General features: G+C 44.5%; 1 protein-coding gene across 1 annotated transcript in view; it reads right to left on the bottom strand.

The window, feature by feature from the left end:
- LOC135260772 (adenylate cyclase type 1-like) overlaps positions 1–9,099 on the bottom strand; it is a 36,052-nt gene extending 26,953 nt beyond the window's left edge. The window contains exons 1-3 of the mRNA XM_064346304.1: positions 8,138–9,099; positions 4,103–4,252; positions 3,490–3,608 (exon numbers count right to left, since the gene is read on the bottom strand). Coding sequence (XP_064202374.1) covers positions 3,490–3,608; positions 4,103–4,252; positions 8,138–8,746 — 878 coding nt within the window. The 5' untranslated portion in view covers positions 8,747–9,099. The remainder of the gene's footprint in view (positions 1–3,489; positions 3,609–4,102; positions 4,253–8,137) is intronic.
- Between the last annotated feature and the right edge of the window lie 13,724 nt (positions 9,100–22,823).

Consider the following 22,823-nt stretch of genomic DNA (forward strand, 5'->3'; position numbering starts at 1 on the left):
CAAACAAACTCTCTCCAGGTAAAAGCTTTTCCAACAAAGGCTATCCAAACAAACCTTTTCTAGATAAATTATTTTCAGACAAAGGCTATACAAACAAACTCTTTTGAGATAAAAGCTTTCCAGACAAACGCCTCTGCTCTGGAGCAGACAGGAATGGGGGTGGCTTTAACAGCAACAGAGAGTCCATCATCTTTGGTGGAACTTGCTAAATGCCACTTTGTCACATCACAGATGTCAAACTAGTTATGCATGTTTTTTTTTTTGCTTATTAATTTAATAATTACTCATAGATTCAATTTGCTGTGAATATTTAGAGTCGTGGACCATCTGTAATGAGGCAACTCAGAGGAAAGCATAACTATATGTTATGTGCAAAGAGCAATGATAAGATTTATGCTGGCACCATAAATTAAATTTGCTGTGGATATTTTTAATCAGAGGCCATCTGTAAGCAGGCAGCCCAAAGGAAAGTATGACATTTTGCAGCATGTATGATCAATGACTGACGCGTGGTGAGGAAAAATTACTTGCAGCCAAGAGCGCGGCTAGAAAAATAAGCAGCATCTATAAGAAGTGTTTTTTTTTTGTAGGCCAGCCTTGAATAAACAACACGTTGGTGCTTCAGCACAAATGACAGTGGCAGTGCACTGGCAAATGTTCAGTGTTAAATCAGCTCTTACAGAGTGTATATATACTGTCCCTTCATCACAAAAGACAACTGTCTTTTACCCTCTTAACTCTAGCCGTGCTGCTTTCTCCCACATCACTCTGCAAAGCAAAACGGTCAGCGTAAAATCAACACCGACACGGCCCAGTTTCGCACTGACAGACCACACTGCTAACACTGCAACTGTGTGTGAAGACACAAAGCCGTGAAATGACCTCACATGACCTCGCTGTGCCAGAGGACCTGTCGCACCGCCAGTGTCTGGGCTAATTCCCAACGCGGCCACCCTAATCACCCCCCGCTTTAATTGGCTTAATAATTCCCTCCCTCTCCACCTCACCCAACGTGAAGTGAGCATTCTGGGGCAAAATGGCTGCCCTGTAGCTCCCAGATTGCTCCTCAACTGTGGTTCAGTTGAAATGTCACTGTTTCGCTGTAATGTGCTTTGATATCATGACATGAAAGCTGCTAAATGTAGAATTCAATGCATTATTTTTTATTCACAGCAGTAGGAGTAGGAGTAGCAGTAGCAGCATGGGTATTAGTAGTATTATAGTATTATTATTTTATTATTATTACAGGCAATGTGTGAAGTGAGAATGTAGTCGTATGTTTGCCTTTACCTCCACAAATCAAATGAACAAAATACATTTTTATCTATTATTATTATTATTATTATTATTATTATTATTATTCTAAAACAAGTAAAACAGTCACTGGGTGTGAACCAAGTATGATGATGATGATATCAGGCCGGTGGCAATTAAAAAATGCCATTCAGAGTCGCGTTAATTATTCACTTATGAATTGCCTCTGATTCTCTCCGCCACGGCAGCTCTGATTAAACGAACACTGTAGTCATTACAGATCAACAACAACAACAACCACGGCCGAAAGAGTAATATCAAATCCACCCCCACCCCTACGCCCCCCGCCCCCCCTCGCCATGGTATAGCAGGGATAGTAATTATAATCAGATAACACATTCACACCAGTACGGTGGAGAGCGTGCCGCTTTGAAATTCGCTCCAGTGTTTGCCGTGGTCTGCATAAATAATGGCCCGTTACAGTATGTGGTGCGTCTGATAGCTGTTAGCCTTCACCTACAGCAGCCCCGCTATCGGCCTTAAGCTGTCGGGCTGAGTCTCTTTAGGCCGTTCGTAACATCTCAGGTCAGCTTAGCAGCCCGTTTGCATTCATAGCGGCGTTAGAACTCAAGTCCCGCAATTGTGGCTGCATTGAGAACACAAGAGAGAACAACATTATCAAATCTCTCTCTCTCTCTCTCTCTCTCTCTCTCTCTCTCCCTCTCTCTTTACAGTGTAACTTGAATGACGCGTTTTAAGATGCGTTCCATCGGCTGTGACAGGAGCTGTGCGATGCACAGTAGCCCCTCTCCGTGTCTTCAGCACGCTACTCGCGCTGCGCTAGCCGAAGCTCGGCCCGTACCGCAGTGTTGCTGTCCCGCTGTTGAACAGCAGCGGTAACGCACGCTGGGTTTTTTTTGAGCGGCGCGCTCGGCCTCTGTGATGTCACGGCTCATTCGGTGCACGGCGTGAAGCGTCCTCTTCCGCCGCGCTGTCCACCGAGTCGGCAGGACGTGGTGAAAACCGTATTTAGCAGCGTGCTTTTTACGCAAGGCCGTTTGGGCTCTGTGGCATTTAATCCACTGCAGTTCTAATCGGAGTGCTGAGGAAAACTCTCTGCCCCCCCCCCAACTGGTCTACTGTACGTACTCCATGCCCAAGGCCAGCGCTCAAGCACCTCACTGCCCGCAGCCAGAGTGCTCCCTAATTGGACAGGTTTTCTTGCCCCTTGTCTCTGATTGGTCGGCTGAAGAGGGGGCGGTATTGTTTACAGCATGGGGGGAGCAGAAGTGTTGCAAACCTGTCAGCATTACAGCGTGTTACAATACATTACAGTAATGTGTACAGTAACTCGCAAAGATAATCCCAGTTGTCTGGGTTCTGTTTGAAAGAGAGAGCGAGAGAGAGAGAGAAAGAAAGAGCAAGTGAGAAAGTGAAAGAGATACAGAGCGAAAGCAAGAGAGAGAGAGAGAAGCAGAGATGCTAACAAAGCACTAATTGGTGAAAATAAAAATAACTCTTCGCATGAAGCCAGCAGAGAGATCTGTTGAGACAGAGACTCAGGAAGCTGGCACAGGGATCACTTGGAAGGGTTATTCATTGGGTCTGCACTGTGATTGGTTAGAACAGCTGCATTGTTTTTTTTAAAAAACCTGGCACAGGAAATGGCCACTCCCAAACACCAGGCTGAGCTGCACCATTATTGGAGAGCTATGCCTACTCTGTGCTGTGTGCATTTAAGGGTCAGCCAAGGACATCTTTTGGGTTCATTGCCATCAACAATGAAGGCTGGATGGTTTCTGGGAAATGTGCACATATCGGTTTATGGGAGTGAAACAGTCCAAATGTACTCATTCAGCTAGAATGGCTCAATCAGAATGCTGCTGTGTACAAATATTACAGCACATGTCATAAACCTTGAGTGTGAGTCTGAGCGAGCTGCGAAGCATTCATATTTCACCAGGGTCAAATGAGGCCACCCGTGGCCTGTTTGGATTCAGGGCTCTGCCTAATCTTGCGCTGATCTATCCCAAAGAGAAGGCACTATATTACCTGACACATATAGGACTTGCCAGTATGCATGAAACATAATTGTTCATGAGTGAATAGGAAAAAAAAACCAGACTGAAGATTATATTTGACTGTTAATCCTTGTTGTCTGTCCTATGGTAGCAGAGCAGAAAGAAAAAAAGATGTTTCACCTGTGTGTGACACACATGGGAAGGGGGATCTTACCTGACATTATCGTGTCTCTGGATGTAGATCTTGTGAAAGATCCTCTCTGGAGGTTTGAGGAAGTCCTCTTTCATCTCCATGGCGACGTTCCTGGGCAGCAGGCTCATGAGGAGGCGCTCCTGAGAGGGAACATGAGGGACACGTGTGACTGGCTGGCTGCTGTTAGCTCCGCCCCCTCTGTTCGCTGACGGACAAGAGCTGAGATGTGCTGTGATGACTGTGGCTTCCCACAAACCAACTGTGTCCTTAGTCATATGCTGTACGTGTGTGTGTGTGTGTGTGTGTGTTTATGTGTGTATGTGTGTGTGTGTGCATGTGTGTGCGTTTGTGTGTGCCTGTGTGTGTGTGTGTGTGTGTGTGTGTTGCGTGTGTGTGCGCGTGTTTGTGTGTGTGTGTGCGCGTGTTTGTGTGTGTGCCTGTGTGTGTGCGTGTGTTTGTGTGTGAGCGTGTGTGCATGTTTGTGTGTGTGTGCGTGTGTGTGTTGCGTGTGTGTGCGCGTGTTTGTGTGTGTGCCTGTGTGTGTGCGTGTGTTTGTGTGTGTGCGTGTGTGCGTGTGTGTGTGTGTGTGAGCGTGTGTGCATGTTTGTGTGTGTGTGCGTGTGTGTAAACGTACCTGCTTCTCGTTCTCATCCTCCATGCGCAGCCTCTCCTCGATGCAGTTTCGGGCCTGCAGGAATGTCTTCCTCTGGGCCCTCTCGGTCAGTATCCTCACAAACAGCCCGGAGAGATTCACACTTGTGAACAGGACGGTGTTTGCCACCAGCTGCAATCAGAGCCAGACACACACATTACTCCCTCAGACTCCCAAAGGCAGGCACACCGACAGGCAGACAAAAACAGAGCATTCTTTTAAATGTTTAAGGTTTGCACACAAATCCACAGAAACACAATACATTAGAATGTATAAATGTACATAAAACACTGATGTACCTGAAGGCATACAAATGGAGAGTTGGGTAATTATTTTGTGACCCTTTGCAGGGGTAAAGTGCAGAACTTCCACCCTGAAAGTGAAACTATGTCCCCCCTTACGTGAACAGAGTTAGAAGACAAAGCACTTCTAACTCAACAGAAGCGCCAGGTGCCCAACTAAGGCAGCTAGCTAACCGCTAGTTTCAGAACCGTGCGTAGCGCGGTATCCTCACAACCCCTAACAGCAAATAACCTACTATATATAGGGTTGGGAGAAAATCCACATGCGCTGTACGACACGGCCGCGATCCTTTCGATTATCTTTCTTCATTGTCCGCGATAGCGCTGTAAAATTAACAATAGCGTTTCGGCGATCGCGCAACACGGTGGGTGAGGGTGAAAGAACTAATGCGGCCCGACGGGGCGGCACGTGAGCCAATTGAAACGCATCGCTGCAGCTGAAAATGCGCGTCGTCTCCCGCGGGGAAAATCCTGTTCCTCTCAGCAGCCGAAACCTTGAGGTCTGAAAGCTCTGCGTCTCCTTTCGATTTTATGGAGTGCTACTACTTGAAGGTCTGGTTGTGATTGAAGGAGGGAGATCTGTATTGTTGTTAGAGATTTTTAAAAAGCGTCCTCCTTTTTAAAAACTGAAGATAGATCGCTGGTTCTACTTGATATCAGTCTACCGCAGACTGATCTGTTAGTGAATGAACCCCATTTCATATCCGTAGTGACACAGAAAAAACAGCATCCACATGCCACAGGCAGAATGTACAAGATAATTTTTCATTCACAAAATCTAATTATTCTTATTTTTGTTCTTAAAAACGTTCCCTGCAAAAAAAACCAATATGGGATTCATGACGCATGTGCAGACCTTTGTTTTTGTGCATATCCCAGTTGTATGAGATGATGAATGATAAATTTTTCATGCAATCCGGTTCATGTGATTAGCGAAAGGAAACAGCCATGAACAAATACAGATAAGAAAAAAGAATGAATGGCGAAATGTTCTTGGAAATGTTCTTATGTGCAGTGTGAGATCAAATGTGATCGGTTGCATGTTTCGTGAATGAGGCCCAATATTATGTGATGTTTTACAATGCAAGCTCAAGTGCAAAGATCAAGTGCAGTAATGCCCTAAATGGGGAAGGTATATTCCCAAGAAAGACGACAAATGCAAGAAGTGCAGACTCAGCTGACAACTTATCAGGATTGTATAAATGCTGCAGACGTCCAGCCAAACACTTTCCCTCGAGTTCGCTGTTTTCAGATATAAAGGAGCTTCAGGATGGCATTTCCACAGCTGAAAGACCTGTTCTTGCATAGAGCCTCCAGGTCTGTAAAAGTCCTGCCTGGACTGCCTCCTGTTAACCAACACAATGAATGAGCCGCCATGTTGGCCAGAGAGTGAGGCCTGAAGTTCATCTTACGCCATTCGAGAGGGCCTGCTGTAGTTCATCAGGATCAGGTCCTGTTCAGTACCCAAACACACCCCACCTGCACGCACACGCGCGCGCACACACACACGAATGCACGCACATGCACGCATACACACACATATGCTTGCGGAAGCACATGTACACACATACACACACACATGCATACACACAAACACACACATGCAGATGCACACACGTACACTCGCATACACACTCGCATACACACAAACACATGCATGCACATGCACACGCGAATACGTACACACACAAACACACATGCACACATACACACACACGCACACACACAAACACAGAGTCTCAATGAAGCCCAGGGCAATGAGCTCACTGCCAAGATTAAGTGATTAGGGGTTTTCTAAATTCTGTCCTTGGTCAAATCTTCTGGCCACAGTGTGGTACATGGGACCCATTGTAATACGATCACTGTTATTCACAAAAAGTGAATGTCCCTGTGCACCACTATACACTAGAATGCCTTAAAGGAAGCAGTTCACTAACAAATCCTGGCAAAGTGATGAATGTGAAATCCTTCATTTCAGGTATCTTTATTATCATTGTCTCAGTTGTTTAAATACGTATACTCTTGCTGTAGATTTTTCACTCTTTAAATGTAGTTCTGCTGTTTACTACTACATGGGAAATAGGCTATAATTAATTGCAACACCATTTACAGTTAACTAACATCATTTCTAATTACGTGTAGGCCAGAAACCTATCAGTTTCGTTACCGTTGCTATAGATGGCAAACTGCAATAGGTTTAGCAAATACCAAAAAAAAGTAAAATAAAATACATTTTGGGAACCACCTTGATCTGTTATACTATCAGCTATGTCACTTCACTGTGCCGTACCTCCTCAATTGCAAAGCAAGTTCAAGTAAAACAAATCTGGTGGCAGTACATTGGAAGATGTGATTCTATTCAGATCTGACTCTTTTAGTGTTCCTTGCTTCTCTGACAAGGTATACAATCGTGAAAGTATCTGCTTGCAAAAGCTGAAGTTTTATCAACATGGACAGGTTAACATATGGTAAATGGCATGGTTAATGCATAAAGGGTTAATGTTTCCGCTGTTTTGACAATGTCTTATTTATCCTCAATACCGTGGCTTTCTCTCTTACTTGTTCCGACTTGTTGCAAACATGCTATCTTGGATTTCAAATGGTAACCATGATACCGTATCCTGAATGGAATCTCACTACACAGTGTTCCTAAGGTGTTTTATTATACAGCTGTGCATTTGTTTTGACATGGATCTTTTTAATTTTATTTTATTAATATTGTATAGCAGCTATCTTGGCCAGGTTTCCCTTCAAAGAGGATTGTTATCTCAGGGGACTTTCTGGTTAAATGAAGGTTAAATAAAGTGCAAGCCACGTTAGTGGTTTGATTGAACAGAGCCTTGAGTTTGCCTCTGGGTGAAAACAGGATCTCCACCCACAAGTACACGCATGTAATTCTGCCTTCTGGGGATTGGGGAAGAAAACTTAGCTTCCTCAGTTTTTAAATAATTGACACTCCAAGGATGAAAACGAGGTAGCGCTGCAAATGAGTTTTTTTTCCCATACATTGAACGCATGCGGGCTTCCCTGTTGATGTGGGTTAGGGCGATTAAGCGCCCGTCGGACGTGTGCCCAGCGAGGCTCCTGTGATATGACCGGTAGACCTTTCTTCACTAAGGATAAATTCAGACATCTCGTGAAGTGAGGGGAGTTAAGTCCGCGGGAGGTGACGGGTTTGAGTGCTCTTACAATTATCTGTGCAAACCCCTAACTTGTAAAATAAATAAATAAATAAGCTTTAGATGTATTCCAAGTCCGCACCCTGCTTGATGTGGCAATTAGTCAATGTAACTTTTTTCAAAAGCCATTATGCAACTGATTAAAATATTGTCTGCATATAATCTCAGTTTAGAATACACCCATCCTATTTAGCAGAAGGCATGTGGGTAAAAATTGAGGTTAACATTAATTGAATTAAACAACAAAAAGGCAACAACAACAACAACAACAATAATAATAATAATAGCAGCTAACTTTGAAACAATGTTCTTCTTAGATGGCTAAAATAGATAAGTATGCTCTGGAAAACTTTTGATTAAGCAATGCTGGGGCGCAAACCCACATCTGAAACTCCAAGCATAATGTCCTTAGCGCTGTCCATTATCTGGTGCTGAACCGAAAACTCGTCGCTATTACCTCGAAAGTAAAATGTACACTAGGAAGCATAGCCAGAAGTCTCCCCAATATTTCGTGCAAATTACAAGCGGATACTTACTGTTCTCCATAGCCTCTGTCGCTTGACTGTGACCGATGTGGCCGTCACGATTATATGGGACACGGCGACCATAATTCCAAAGAGTACGGCTAACAGAGTCCGTACGGGCAGAAGGGAGTAGGCGACAAATGTGACCAGCATGAGCTGCCACATCCCCTGCTCCGGCGAAACCGGAGGCTCCGTGCCGAACGCCGCCAGAGAGAACGGGCAGCAGAGAAACGAAAACGTGAAGCCGAAAAGCAAAGTAAGGTTGACGATTTGCTGGAGTTGTGTCACTTGTAGGTACTTTACGTTCGTGACGATGAACAGAGAGACGAATATAATGCAGTGCACCGGATGGGATCCTTTGGAGATGGTGAGGCTGGGACCGGACATCAGCTCCACTCCAGCCAAAGTTGATGCCATGATGATCAGGACCGCCAGAGCCTTGAGCGTTGAGGTCTGGTCCAGTTTCAGGTTATAATTTTGGAAGAGCGATTCCAGCTCTTTGCAGTCAAACTCGTCCTCGCAGGCGATAGCGCTGAAAGGAATTCCAGGTGGACAGTGACCTTTCTTCCTCCGGGTTTTGACTTTCTGAAACGGAATTTCCTCCATGTCAGGGCCATTCATAAATCGAAATTAAAGCGGTTCCCCGTCCCAGAGGTTCCGTAGTCTCGTAAAAGCCACGGTTAACGCAGAGCAGGTTACATCAAGGCGTCCTGAAAATCACCGGCTGGAGGAATGACCGTTATTCCATGGAGGCGAAAATAATCTTTCTCTGCTCTCACCATCCACAGGTTGATAGCCGTCGTTTATCATTAAATGCATCCAAGCAAGCACGTTAGATTCAGTTTTCCCTCAGACAACTCTAAAATGAAGAAGGTCCACGGTCCCTTGGTTCAGTTAGTTTCACAAGTAGGTTAGTATACTGTAGCACTGGGCAGGGGATCTTATTCGATATTCACCAGCATTTCGCCGGGCTCAGATTGGATCACGCCTGCGCAATATGAGCTTGAGACACAAGGCACGTCTCGGTAGCGGAAAAGATTGACAAGACAACACAAAGATTTGACAGGAGCCACCTATGGGTATTATGTCTACCCAGCGAAGTAAGAACACACCACTTTGATTTCGTTTTTGTTGTAATAAAGGCGAGATACAAGTTATTCTCCAATATGATCATGGTAATAAAAAGTTATAGCCTACTAAATGTATCATGGCCAGATTTGTGTAAATAGTAGGCTGTTGCCTGCATTTAATTAAGAGCGCGCGAGAGAGAAAGAGAGAGGTCATCACGTATACACACAATTGTAATTATCAGAAGATAAAACGAGACACTATTGGTTAAAATAAATGATTTGAAAATAAAATATATCTTTTACACCATGCCTACAAAAGAAAGGAAATATTATTTTATTTGGTCGTGAAACCTTACGTATTAACAGGTTTGCAGTCCAATATTTGCATATCCTAGTTCACAATCTCCATAAGTCTATTTAATTCCATTTAGCTCACAGCTTAATTGCTTCTATAAATAATCGAGGCGTTGCTCCAGCTTAGCTGAGCAATGAAGTTCACTCATCCAGTGTCTGATATGAATAACTAGATATGAATACATCCAGCATTTTATGTGAACTGTATCGGGAATCATTTAAAAAGCACGAAGTGAAAATGAATACAGCTGTGCATTGACAAGCCACAAATCTTGCAGTTCGTTTAGCAAACTATTATTATTATTATTATTATTATTATTATTATTATTATTCCCAAATTGAATAAAGACTGCTTGAATCATAACTGAGAGTTCATCTGCATTGTTTTATTGTTACCACAGTGTTTGTGTCTTAACGCACATATTCAGCGAACTTGATTGGAAATAGGTCATCGTACCCAGTTAAAGACAGTGTTCTCCTCGATTTTGTCCATGCAGCAGGAAAGAAGCCCGCAAAAATGGCGTAATGTTGAATAGGCAGAATTTGCTCACCGAGGCAAAGAAACAGCTAGCCTCGTGCACAAGGACCAGGCACTCTCTTTCTTGACAGGAGAGCGGGTGAGGGGTTAGATTACATCAATGTAGCGCATAAGTATGCAGTGCGTCCCTCTACACCTGCGAGGAGGCAAAGGTCTGGCCCTCATGTTCAAAAATCGAAAACCATTTCCACAAAAAAAGGAATGCTGCCAGACGCATGTGAAACGGGTCTCGAGATTCCTTTTTTATTAACAAGCCAATTTAATTACGTACATGCCACGTGCTTGTGTGCGAGTGATGAAGCACTCTGGGAGAGAGAGAGAGAGAGAGAGACTTTCAGTGGTTAGAAGGTGTGCCAAATGGATGGCTACAAATCTGTGGTTCAGGCTCTCCTACTTGTGGTTCAAGTGTAACAGGGTATTGCTCATCCATTGTACTTCAGGATGCATGCTGCACGACGAAACTTCAGGTTCTGTAAAACAAAGCATACTGACTTAGCTTTGGCTGTTTTTATGATACACTGCCATGTCCGTAAAGGTCTTTTTCATAAAATCATTGACTAGAGCCCTCCAGCTTTTCTCCACTAACACAAAACATAACTGCAGTGCAGTGTCTGGACCAAAGTTTTATTAGGAAAAAACGAAACAAACTTCAGGATGCATTCATGCCCTGTGGTATAAAGCTGTATCAGGGCTTTTCACCAGAAGAACCATTAATCAGTGACAGGTGAGTTTTTAGAGGCTATTTGAGATAAAGGTGTTGCTGATTTGGTTGTCTTTTCTGGGAAATAGTGTTTTTATACACTTATCAGTACGTTATGTTGCTATGTGGTTGATTTCACGGTCCGCATTCATATGCACATGTTTTATATCAGTTTATAAACCTGGGAATAAAAGCTCAGTAGAACACATTTCTAAATAAGCATTCTTGGGCCAAAAATAGAATGAAGGATGTGCCTGGATTGGTGTATTGAGTATGCATACATTTTTTTAATATTTAAAATTAAATTCTATAAAGTATATATATGCATGTAATGCGTGAAACTTTTTGTGTGTGTCTTTTGGAGTGAGCTCCATAATGCTTGGGACAAAGACATGTCTTTGGATTTTGGGTAGTTCCTTTCGGCCACCACACTTTGCTGTTGCCATCACTCTAATACAAGTGTATCTCGGTTTCATCTGTCCACAAGACCTTTTTTTCCCGAACTCTGCAGACTCTTTTAGGTTCTTAGCGAACTGGAACCTAACCATCCTGTTTTGCAGTTAACTAGTGGTTTGCCTCTTGCAGTGTAGCCTCAGTAGTCCTGTTTGTTAAGTCTTCTGCAGATGGTAGTCACAGACTCATCCACGCCTGCCTCCTGAAGAGTGTTTCTCATGTCGGACAGGTGTTTAGGGATTTTTCTTCATTATGGTGAGAATTCTTCGGTCATCAACTGTAGAGGTCTTCCTTGGCCCGCCAGAACCTTAGCGATTTCTGAGCTCACCAGGTTTGGTCTACAGTATGTCTCTGACTGTTTATTCCTATTTCTCAGCCTCATAATGGCTTCCTTTCATTGGTGCAACACTGGTCCTCATGTTGAAAAATGCCAATAACAGACTACAAAGGCAATCAAAAAACCTAGAATCAATACCTGATCCTGAAAGCTCTCTTATACCTGCACTAAGGAAGCAATGAGTCACACATAACTAAACAGAAACACCTGTAAAGCCACTTGCCTCAAACATTATACTGCCTTGAAATGGGGGTACTAAAGTGCTGTAATTTTGACATGTTGAAACCAAAATGTACGAAAAAAATAACCTTCAATAAAAGCTGAGAATCTACACTTTAACCACGCGTTAGTTGTTTATGAATTTAAAATTGTGGAGTGCAGACACAAATCATATATATACATATATACATATATATATATATACATATATATATATATAGAGAGAGAGGGAGAGAGAGAGAGAGAGAGAGCGAGAGAGAGAGGGTAGCGTTCTTGTGATTTGTTCCATAGGTCAATCAATCGAGCAGTCGATAGCCTAGTTCTTGTTTGTGTTTTTGTTTTGCGTGCATGTGTCTGGTGTGTGCATGTTTTTGCAGCAGACACGCTTACTAACACAGCAAGTATGGCACATGATGAATTTCCAAAAGGACTAAAATCTATCTATCTATCTATCTAAGTGGCAGCTTTCAGCTCTATCTTTTCTTCAGAGAACCCCCCCACAGCAGGGGACTTCTGGGAATAGCACTCACAAACAGGCAGCGGATATGATAGGCTCATAATGTTGGCAGAAAGGATTTGATTGGCTCGTAATACTGAGCAGAATGGAGGGGGCCTCCGAGCAATCAAAGGAACTGGAGTGCCATTAGGAAACATGAGAATTAGTGAAAGGACCCAAAATACAACCACAACACATCACCTCACAGGACATGGGCCCAATAATCGCTGTGTTTTGTAACCCATTGCAATTACATAGATATAGTCTTGAGCAAAACCACTTCAGGGTAAAAAAAGCATGGCTTATCATGTGTAATGTATAACACAAAAAAAGTGGTTGAAATATTTATGCTGTTTATATGGTGTTATGTTTCATTCTAAACTGTACATGATAAATTATATAATAATAATAATAATCATCATCATCATCATCATAATAATAATAGTATGTATTTGTTAACATTATCTTACAGAACCAGCCTAAAGGACTTCATACAAATATACGCCTACAATATTTCACAAAATTCCTGCAGGTATTAATCTGAAAGTCTGGAGGACTGAATCAAAATCCATTTCACATAAACAGCACTTGCCAGTGGCACAGGGGATTGTGGTTAAAAATACAGATGCTTTCTGCGCAGCTGAACTGAGTCGTGGCTTTTACTCAGCGACATCACCTTTGAGGCCTTCTACGATTCAGATTTTTAAAAAACTAGAAGAAAGGCAAAAGGAAACAGGCCTTAGCGTTTTTTATGCGTTTATCCTCTGTGACAGGAGGTGGCATATCCTCTTCCCCGACGCGACTGCGGGGACGCAGCCCCCCCCCCTCTTAAACGGGTCCTGTTGGCCGGTCCCGGCCCGGGAGGGCGCCTCCGGTTGCTCTCCTTTTTCATTTTTGTGAAACGTTGGTTTATTAGCGCGTGAACTTTGCCGTGAATAGCCTGCGCGACATCACCCCAGCTCCGGAAACCCACAGCTGCCTCCCGGCGACGAGACGGGCCGCGTTTCTATGGCAACGGAGGCCAGGAGCCCAACTGCCACAGCTGATGCACCACCAAGAGCGTTTTATTTTTATTTGAAATTTTTCTTCTTTTTTTTTAAAGACAGGAGTTATTTTGTTCTTCGTTGTTGGTAGTCATGTGACCTGTCTCTGTAAGAACATTCCTTTCTTTTATGTTCCTTGTTGTACAGGTCAAAGAATATGGACATTTTTTTACAATGAACCCTTTGATTGTGTGATATTTAATAAGTATAGTGGACTGTGCTAACTTCTGACTGTTTTACATACATTTTTGTTTTTGTTTTGTTTATGTTTATGTACTGTATTGCGATTATTATGTGTCCATTAGGCAAATCCTTTGAGCCAATGCAGCTTCTGTTCTCCTTGTGCCAGCTTTTCCTACTGAAATTCATGCTGATTTTTATATCATTAGGAAATGTGTTTGAAAAACCAGACTAAAGCAAACTAGGCTAGACTATTAAATATACCAACAGAACAAACACACACAATAAAATATTCAGAGTTAAGTTAACTCTAATAGAGTACATTTGTTCCTGATTGGGCTCATATAAACTCTGTCAGAGTCGAATTAGTCCTGAACATTTCCCTGTGCTATGCCACAAAACCAGCGCAGAAATGACTGTGCAGTCCCCAGCACTGCCCAGTTTGTTGACACAGTTCAGAATTTCCCCAAAAAAAGCACCGTGACCCACATTGCTTCGCTCTCGCCCCAATATCAGCATGCGTCTCGTCCCCGGACACGCAAGTGGAGCGCAGCCAAATCTGACAGGGGGCTGTAGCCAGGGTCCCAGCTGGAGACGCCTCCATAAACGGCCTCAGACAGACCTGGAGCGGGAGCACTGGGTGCACCCGTCCCAGCCGTCCATAAACGTAGATCAACGTGTTTCTACATCTGCCTGAACAGCAGCTCAAGTTAAAAACTCTGTGTGGCCAACAAAGAATTATCTGGTTATCTGGTTATTTATTTGGCCCCATTGGTCAGCTGTCTAGTTTGACCTTGGAATGTAGGTTAAAGCATCTGAATGGTAAAAAAAACTTTTTGAGTTGAACTGAACTGAAATGAATTGAGGAGCAAAACTGCATGCAAGTAAAGTCTATTTGTGCAATTTATCTTTCTGCACAGCTGGCTGCAGATTATTGATGCGCTCTTGCAGTGTTCGGGTCTCACCCCCCCCCCCCTTACCCCCCTACCCCCTCACCCCACCCCCACCCCAGATTGCGTCAGGGTGTCGGATGGGAACCGAGTTTCCCCCTCCTCCCCCTTGTCTGCGGAGAACAAAGACAGGCGGGGTGGGACTGGAGAGCAGTGAACCGCGACTCCAGCGCGCTGTTCACCACACGCTTCGCCTGCTAACTGAGCCTCTGCCTTTGACCCCCTCAGATACACTGCCCGAGCCCAGTCTCGCCTGAGAACACACAGACAGACCTTCGTCTGTCTGTCTCTGCCTTTCACTCCTTTCCTCTCTCTCTCTCTCTCTCTCTCTCTCTGTGTCTCTCACTCTTTCTCCTCTTCTGACCGTATTTCTCCCTCACACACACATGCACATACACACACACACACACGCACACACAGCCTCTCTCTGTCTTTCACTCTTTCTCTCTCTCTCGCTCTCTCTCTCCCTCTCCCTCGTTCTCCTCGTCTGACTGTATTTCTCCTTCACACACACACACGCACACACAGCCTCTCTCTGTCTTTCACACTTTCTCTCTCTCTCACTCTCTCTCTCCTCTCCCTCTTCTCCTGTACTGATTTCTCCTCACACACACACAGCACAAAGTCGGACACTACACACACACAGCTCTCGTTTGTTTTTCATGTTTCCATCACCACTCAATATATTTCTCTCATTCCCCATTCCGTCTCTCTTTCTCTCTTTCTAACATACTGTGTGAAAAATATATATTTGCATACATACACATATACAAAATAATTATTCATCCTTTCTAACAGTTGTTCTTAGAAGTCTTCCAAAAACATGTTTTTTTGTCACTAATCTTTGCAATCCTGTGACAGGTAGAAAAAGCCTCCTCACATTAAAAGCAGTTTGAAACTTTAACCTGCCTCCGCTCAGCTGTGTATCCTGAAGAGCTCTCTGAACTGGTCGAAGAGGGACCGATTGGGGCGGGAAGGGTTGGGTCTACGATGTCACTTCCTGGTGGGTTTTTTCATGGCGCTCCGTGAGGTCACTCTCACATCTCACGACGGGAACACACTCAAGCCCCGCCCATTACTCAGGGAAAAGCCCACTCGCGCTACCTCAGTGACCTCCGATGCCCAGAAACGTCACTCCATATTGACCTCCCCTCTCCGGTGCCAGAGATGCATGAGTGATAGGCTCATCGCCTTCCACTTTGAAAGCCCCCTCGCTGTCTTTCGGACGTGACGCTGACACGGGCGTTGGGCGGTGCACTGGGGCCAAGCGCTTATGGTTGCGTTGTCACCTGAGGGCACAGGAGTGGAGGGGTGTAGGCTGGCTGAGAAGAGCGCAGTTAGCGCCCGAGGCACTGACGCTAAGCACTAGCCTCCCTTCAGGCTCACTGACTGACCAGACCGACTCGCCATTCAATGGATGATGCGTTCGACTGAAAACCCCAGCTACAGTTACAGTAAGAAGCGTCATGATCTTAACACTCTCTCTGTACAGAGCACCTGGTTTGTGAAATCACTTTCACGCAATCTGATTGGTTCTTTGAAGTTTTAGTTATGTCGAGTTTGTCTGAATTGCCGCCACTGACTGGAGCTCCATCTACCCAAGGTGATTTGCTAGAATATGCAACTGACCGTTGGTTTAGCCGCAAAAGCGTATCCCCAGGATTTGCATAGACTGAACTCACATCAGGTCAACAGGAGCAGATACTCTTCCTGACTTTGTTTCCCAGACGGAGTGATATTTAATCCTCTCTAATGAAGGCGAGGAGGGACCCCTCCCTCCCCTTTTCACCAAATCTTCAGAGAACTCTTTTGATGTGGATGACACAGCACTTTCCCTCTAAATGAACATCGCTGTGCGAATGTCACTTTTAATTGTGGCGCGGCCGTCAGGTGTAGACAGGCGGGAAGGGCCGCCCCGGACCGGCCCCCTTTTCTCCCGCCGTCCAGCCTGTCCCCGCCAAACGCTCCTGAGAATAACAGGAAGTGTGCTTCCCCATCCACGCAGGGGGCTGTCTGTCTGAGAGACCCCGCACGGTCAGGGACACGCTCCTGTCTGTGCTCTCCTCACACACAGACACACACGCACACATACACACAAGCACACACACACACACGCACACATCCATGTATACGCACACATGCACACCAACACACACGCATACACACACACATACACACCCACATGCACACACACCCATGCACACACACACTCAGGCACACACACATGCGCGTGCACACACACACATGCACACCAACACACACACATACACACACCCATGTACACCTACACACACATATACACACACACACACCCATGCACACACACACTCAGGCACACACACACACCCATGCACACACACCCATGCACGCACGCGCACATACACACACCTACTGTATGCACACACACACATGCACACACACACATGGACACACACGTGCACACACACATACACGTGTGCTAACAAGTGCACTCCAACCATTTCTGGCTGAAATACTTGGCTGAATATAAAATTGATGGTGACCGTTGGCATCCCCACCGTTGTCCTACTTGCAGTTCAAACCTTCTGGAAACAGAGAACATGTAATGCTTATCTGGGCCTGCATTACATCCACCGAATGTCCTTCTTAAGCTATCCTCGACAAAAGCACAGATGTGTATGATGGAAGCGTTCGAGAAAGCCTTTCAATTTATGGCCAAAGCAGAAAAAAACAGGGTGGAAATAGCCACAAACAGATTGTGTGAACTGTGGCTTAATGAAACGGAAAAGCCAAAGGAGAGCACTGGCTGCAGTAATCTGCTTGCAGCAGATGTTGGCATCAATTAAAGTTTGAAAAAAAAAAATTGATTTGTTCATTGCCTTCAACACGGTGTAGATATCCACTGAACTCCACGCCACCCTGTAATATACAACACTTTAGTTTACGTACATCGCCCTCCGTTAATTCTTGAAAACAATCATCTCTAATTTTGCCTCAGAATACTTTTTCCGGCCTGGCAGTGTCTTGTAGTGGCATACGCGCGAAAAACACTGCAGCTGAGGAGTCAAGGCCTCTGCTGCTAGATTGCACAGGAAGCGGCACAGGAAGAGGCTTAGCTTAGCAGCTCAAAACCAACAAAAAGAGAGAAGTCCAGATGTACAGTTTTTCTGGCCAGAAGTTTGCAAACAAAAAGAAAAGCTGGCAAATGTGATCATTAACAAGATTTTTTGGGAGCGCAAATTTATTAAAATATTGTGTCTTTTTAAAAAGCAAATGTGACCAGTGCATTTTCTGACATTTCTTACTTTATATGTGGGTTAGTTTTCGATGAAGGGCAAAAGTGAGCAGAGCCAAAGGGCCAATGGGTGGCCACCTGACACATCGCTTACTCTGAATGCTGTCGAAGACAAATATGTCTAGAGAGAGAGAGGATTCATATATCCTCTTATGTTTTATAAACCAAACTGCATTTCCATATATTCAAAAGCCAATCTTCATAAGCTTATCAAATCCCGAACTGCAGATTCTCTAATGCTCACATTCACCCCATTAAGCACTATAATCTCATCCATTTAAGCGTTCAACGTGCATGTTTATGCTGTGCAGTGTTGGTATATTCTATAGCTTTAATACTACACTTATATAGTGCTAAATGTGTATAAATAAGTACGCGTCATATTCAGTATACTTCAAATATTGTAAAACATACCAACTAAATGGCTGTAATTATATGCATATATTAAAAATTGTACTGCCAAGAAAACCTGATATACAAAAACACACAAGAGGCATCTTACACATTGTGGATAGCACATTTTTTTTTTAATTTGCATATTCATAATTTTGTCCGGGTGTGAATTTCCAGAGTGACTTTTAAAAATAAAATCTGTCTTTTACTATCCAAACGGATATGTTCTGTTAAGCACAGCATATCCCACTTGTCAGCTTTTTCAAGCATAGAAATGTACTGCCTGGGAACTGACAAGACACAACCCAAGTCACAAATACACCTCCTTTTTCTCATGTTGCCCTCCTGGCTGCCTGTTAACTAATCCACTTATTATTCATAGCTGCCACTGGACTGTCAATAACACTTTCATTAGCCCTACTTAACATTATTATGAATCATTCATAAGCATGTTGGCAGGTATCGTACCTACTGTCACCCACACATGCTTACAAGTTGTTGCCGCTGGTGAGCTATAGTGTAGTAGCAGTGCTGGCTGTATCCTGTAGTACTGCATGTACTGAAGCCTGTAAAATAGTTACCGACTCAAGGGACATGGTATTGGAGAAGAGCAGATTGCACTCCTGTCTTGGGTTATGCGGTGTTGACTGTTGGCAATTCCACAACAAAACAAAGGGGGGGATGGGGGGGTCATGATTTTGAACAAAAACTGAATGACAACTTAATTATAGTGGCAAGGGCATTGCAGTACTGAAGGTCAGCTATCTCTTACGTTAGACATTTAATGTTCAGTTGCTCAGGACAAGAGCGCTAAATGGCTACATCATGTAAATGTAGCTAGCGACCAGCGACACCGAGTCTGAATTTGAACAGCGAGGTCCACGCTGCTCTCAAATCTGCAACCTGGTTACAATGGGTATTAAATTATGAATCACGGTTCTCAAGCGCAATACACCATGGCTCTTCACCCCCCCCCCCCTACCCCCCCACCCCGTATCCTCCCTCCCCGAAGCTCTTCATTTTTCATCAAAAAACGTAATTATGTTGGGATGTCACAGCGTGGCCCTCAGCGGTTGCTGCGACTGCTTTTGTCAATGGAAAGCCATGCAAATGTAAATGATTAAATCCTGTCGCGATGGCCCGAGGTGCTTCCGCGCCTTCCCCCCGTTTATTGCGCCGGTGCCCGTGCGCTCTTATTGCCATTACATCTCTTCGTAGACGGGTTGCAGCGCGTCGAAGTCACGGCAACCCAAACATGCCCAATTAGAGAGAGACGTTGGCCCGCAACGGCGTCATGTTCGTTCGCTGTTCGATCGTGTTTAGTGCCCTATCGCAATTAAAGTTATGTGCAAGTGTGTGCACGTACGGTATGCGTGTGTACGTGCATGTGTACGTGCATACGTGCGAGCGTGTGTACGTGTATGCGTGCAAGTGCGTGCGAGTGTGTTTTTTTTCCCTTCACAATCATAGTTTTGGTGAGTTCAGCAATCACCAAAGCTAACTTCCCAAAGCGTATTTATGAAGAAAATTATGGATATTCTTATTGGTCGAGTTGTCACTTGTTCTTAATTAGACACTTAATGTCTACTGAAGGATTATTTACTGGCTTAATGTCACAGTATGTCAGAAATAGTAATACCATGAAAAATAAATAGTCCACGTTCACATTTCAGAACTTGTAATAAGTCAACAAAGTAATGCTCTAATTTTCTGTCAAGTTATTCAATTACAGACCAACAGTTGAAAACATTGCCATCCTAACTGCTGAAAGTGGTCTTTGTAATGAAACAATTTGAAAAATGGATTTCAATGACAGGACAAATGGAAACAGGCCAATCCTGTATTATGCTGGAATGAATGAAGAGCACAAAGTTAGAACTTCAACACATATTCGGAAACCTTAACTGATCAGACTGTTGGCTGTGGAAAGCATGCACCGTTGGTCCCCAGAGTACTCAAATCATTGATCGCTCATATAGATGTCATACTGTATGCTTTCAGTGTATTGTAGGGTATTTATACCTGTATGAATGTGTCAGAACGGCAATGAAGTGAAACGGCAGCCCCGCGTATTTCTCAGTCGACGTCTCAAAGTGGCACAGGAGAAGGGGCCACGCGTTGCTCGGGCAACGCAGGATGGCCAGGCGGCGTGCGAAACGCCAGTCGCCAAGCAGAGAATTACCGGCTCCAATCTGCGCAGGCCTCCCAGGTCCGGGGTCCAGGAAGCACGGCGAGCCTTTTCGCTGCGCTGTTTACGGGGGCCTAAACTGGCCATTTGGAAGATATATGTGGGTAATGAAGAACAGTGGAGCACATCACAGACTCATAAAGAGGCAGAGAGATCAATCATTTCCACAGGCCAGAGGGGGAATGCACTGATCACTCACTGGGAGGATAAGCAGATACACACACACAAGCGTGCACACACACACATGCACACACACACACACACACACGCACACACGTGCACACATACACACACACACACGTGCACACATACACACACACACACACACACACAAGCACCCACATGCACACACACACACACATGCACACACACACACCGGCAGGTTGTTTTGAAGCCTATTTCTTTCTCAGTTTGCAATTGTCAATTTCTGTGTTCATGCAACTTCCTCCGCCAATTTGGAAGAGTGCAGTCCACCAGTCAGGCTTTGTGTCAGAGGCAGACAATTCACATGAAAGCAGACTGGAGGTGCTATACTGACCAGAGGATCACTGGTGCGTGCTGCTGAAGCACTTCCTTAGCTTGGTGATGCTAAGTAGCTGCTGGACCATATCTGGGACTGGCTGGGTTCAGATTGGACTAGGCGATGGACTCCACACGCACTAAGAACAGGGCCTTAACAGGAGTCACCCAGCATCCCAGCAGGGGGTCTTAAGGAAGCCTGATGATTGGCTGTGGCGTTTCCCAGGGAGGGAGGGATTCCGCCAGCAGCATCAGCTGGTACCTGCTGCATCTGAGGTATGCTCCACCATTGTAGCAACTGCAGTGAAATTAATGTAAAAATAGAAAATTATATTATGATTTTGCCAACCTGAACGATTGGCAAGTTTGTAGCTGGTAATTGTAATTTCGGTAACTCCCATATGACCCCTCCTCTAAACACAGCAAACCACACCCCCTTTTATCACACACTCCTCCTCCAAACAGAACCAACCGCACCCCTCTTAAATCCACACACCCTTCCTGCATAAACAATAAACCACACCCTTGTTTATATGTGTCTCCTCTGCTAATGCATGCCAGTCAGTTTACTGTACATCCATTCCACCCCCCCCCCCCCCACAGCAGGCCTGACATAGATCCCTCTCCATACAAAAACGATCGGAGCCTTCTGTTCCCAGCCTGGAAGTCCAATCTGGCCCTCTCCATTACAGGCCCAGCTCAGGCCCAGCCTCTGTGGTGTTCTTCCTCTTTCAGGAACTGTTTTTTTTTCCCCCCTCCATTTCCTTTTCTGCTCCGCCACCTCATGTTAACAACAGAGATCCCTGCCAGTCCAGTCCACTGCAGGAGTTTAACATCCTGACAGTGTGATGCTGATTAATGTCCTGTGGTGTGGGGTCTAGAGCTCTCAGTATCTCTCTCTCTCTCTCCTCTCTCTCTCTCTCTCTCTCTCTCTCCCTCCCTCTCTGTCTCTCTCTCTCTCTCTCTCTCTCTCTCTCTCTCTCTCTCTCCCTCTCTCTCTCTCTCTCGCTCTCTCTCCCTCCTCTCTCTCCCTCTCCCCAATACTCCAGGGCTAACAGAACAGGTTTTGCTATGGTTATTTTTTGTTATTGGAGTGATCAGATTGTAAACCCTGGCACACTTAAGAGCTTAGGCAGTGCTAAAAATAGGGAGAGCTTTGCTTCCAAAATAAATAAATAAATTCTCTTGACAAGCAGGGGATTAGTGCTTCCCCAGAGGATTTTCCGTGCAAATGCCCAATCTGGGTGATATGGCCGTATCCCAACAGGAGTTAGGATCTTAATGCAACTTGTGTTCCCACCCTTAAGTCGTGTGTGCATGCACACACACACACACACACATATATATATATATATATATACACACACACACAGGCACAAACACACACACACACACACACACATGCAAACACGCACACAGACACACACACACACACACACAAACACATATAAACACACACACACACACACATATACAGATACACATACACATACAGTACACACACGCACACACACATGCACACACACACACGCGCATGCAAACATGCATACTTCACATAGCATGTGCAAACACACGCATACACACATACTAATGCATGCTCACACAAGCATACTACAAATGCAAGCACGCACATATACAGACATGAATGGTTTCTGGTTTATCTCTCTTTCATTGGCCTGACAGATCCATGAGGACAATGCCTTGTTTGACACAGAAGGATATATAATATCTTCATTAAATTATCTTTTATCCCCACTTTTACATAATTTTATACATCCCATCTGTGTCAGCCATCATAAAGTATTCTGCACAGTGTGAGAATTAAAAAGGATGGATACACATACTGTGAAAAGTACTGATTTATGCGAACAGCCACAATTATTTCCCAAAAGCAACAGGAAAGAAAGGAAGTGTGCGCAGAGTCTAATGAAAAGCACATGCTACACCTCTGCACACCATAAAGAGACGCTCGATATTCACACCA

The sequence above is a fragment of the Anguilla rostrata genome, chromosome 8 (genome assembly GCF_018555375.3).
Source record: "Anguilla rostrata isolate EN2019 chromosome 8, ASM1855537v3, whole genome shotgun sequence".
NCBI classification, from domain to species: Eukaryota; Metazoa; Chordata; class Actinopteri; order Anguilliformes; family Anguillidae; genus Anguilla; species Anguilla rostrata.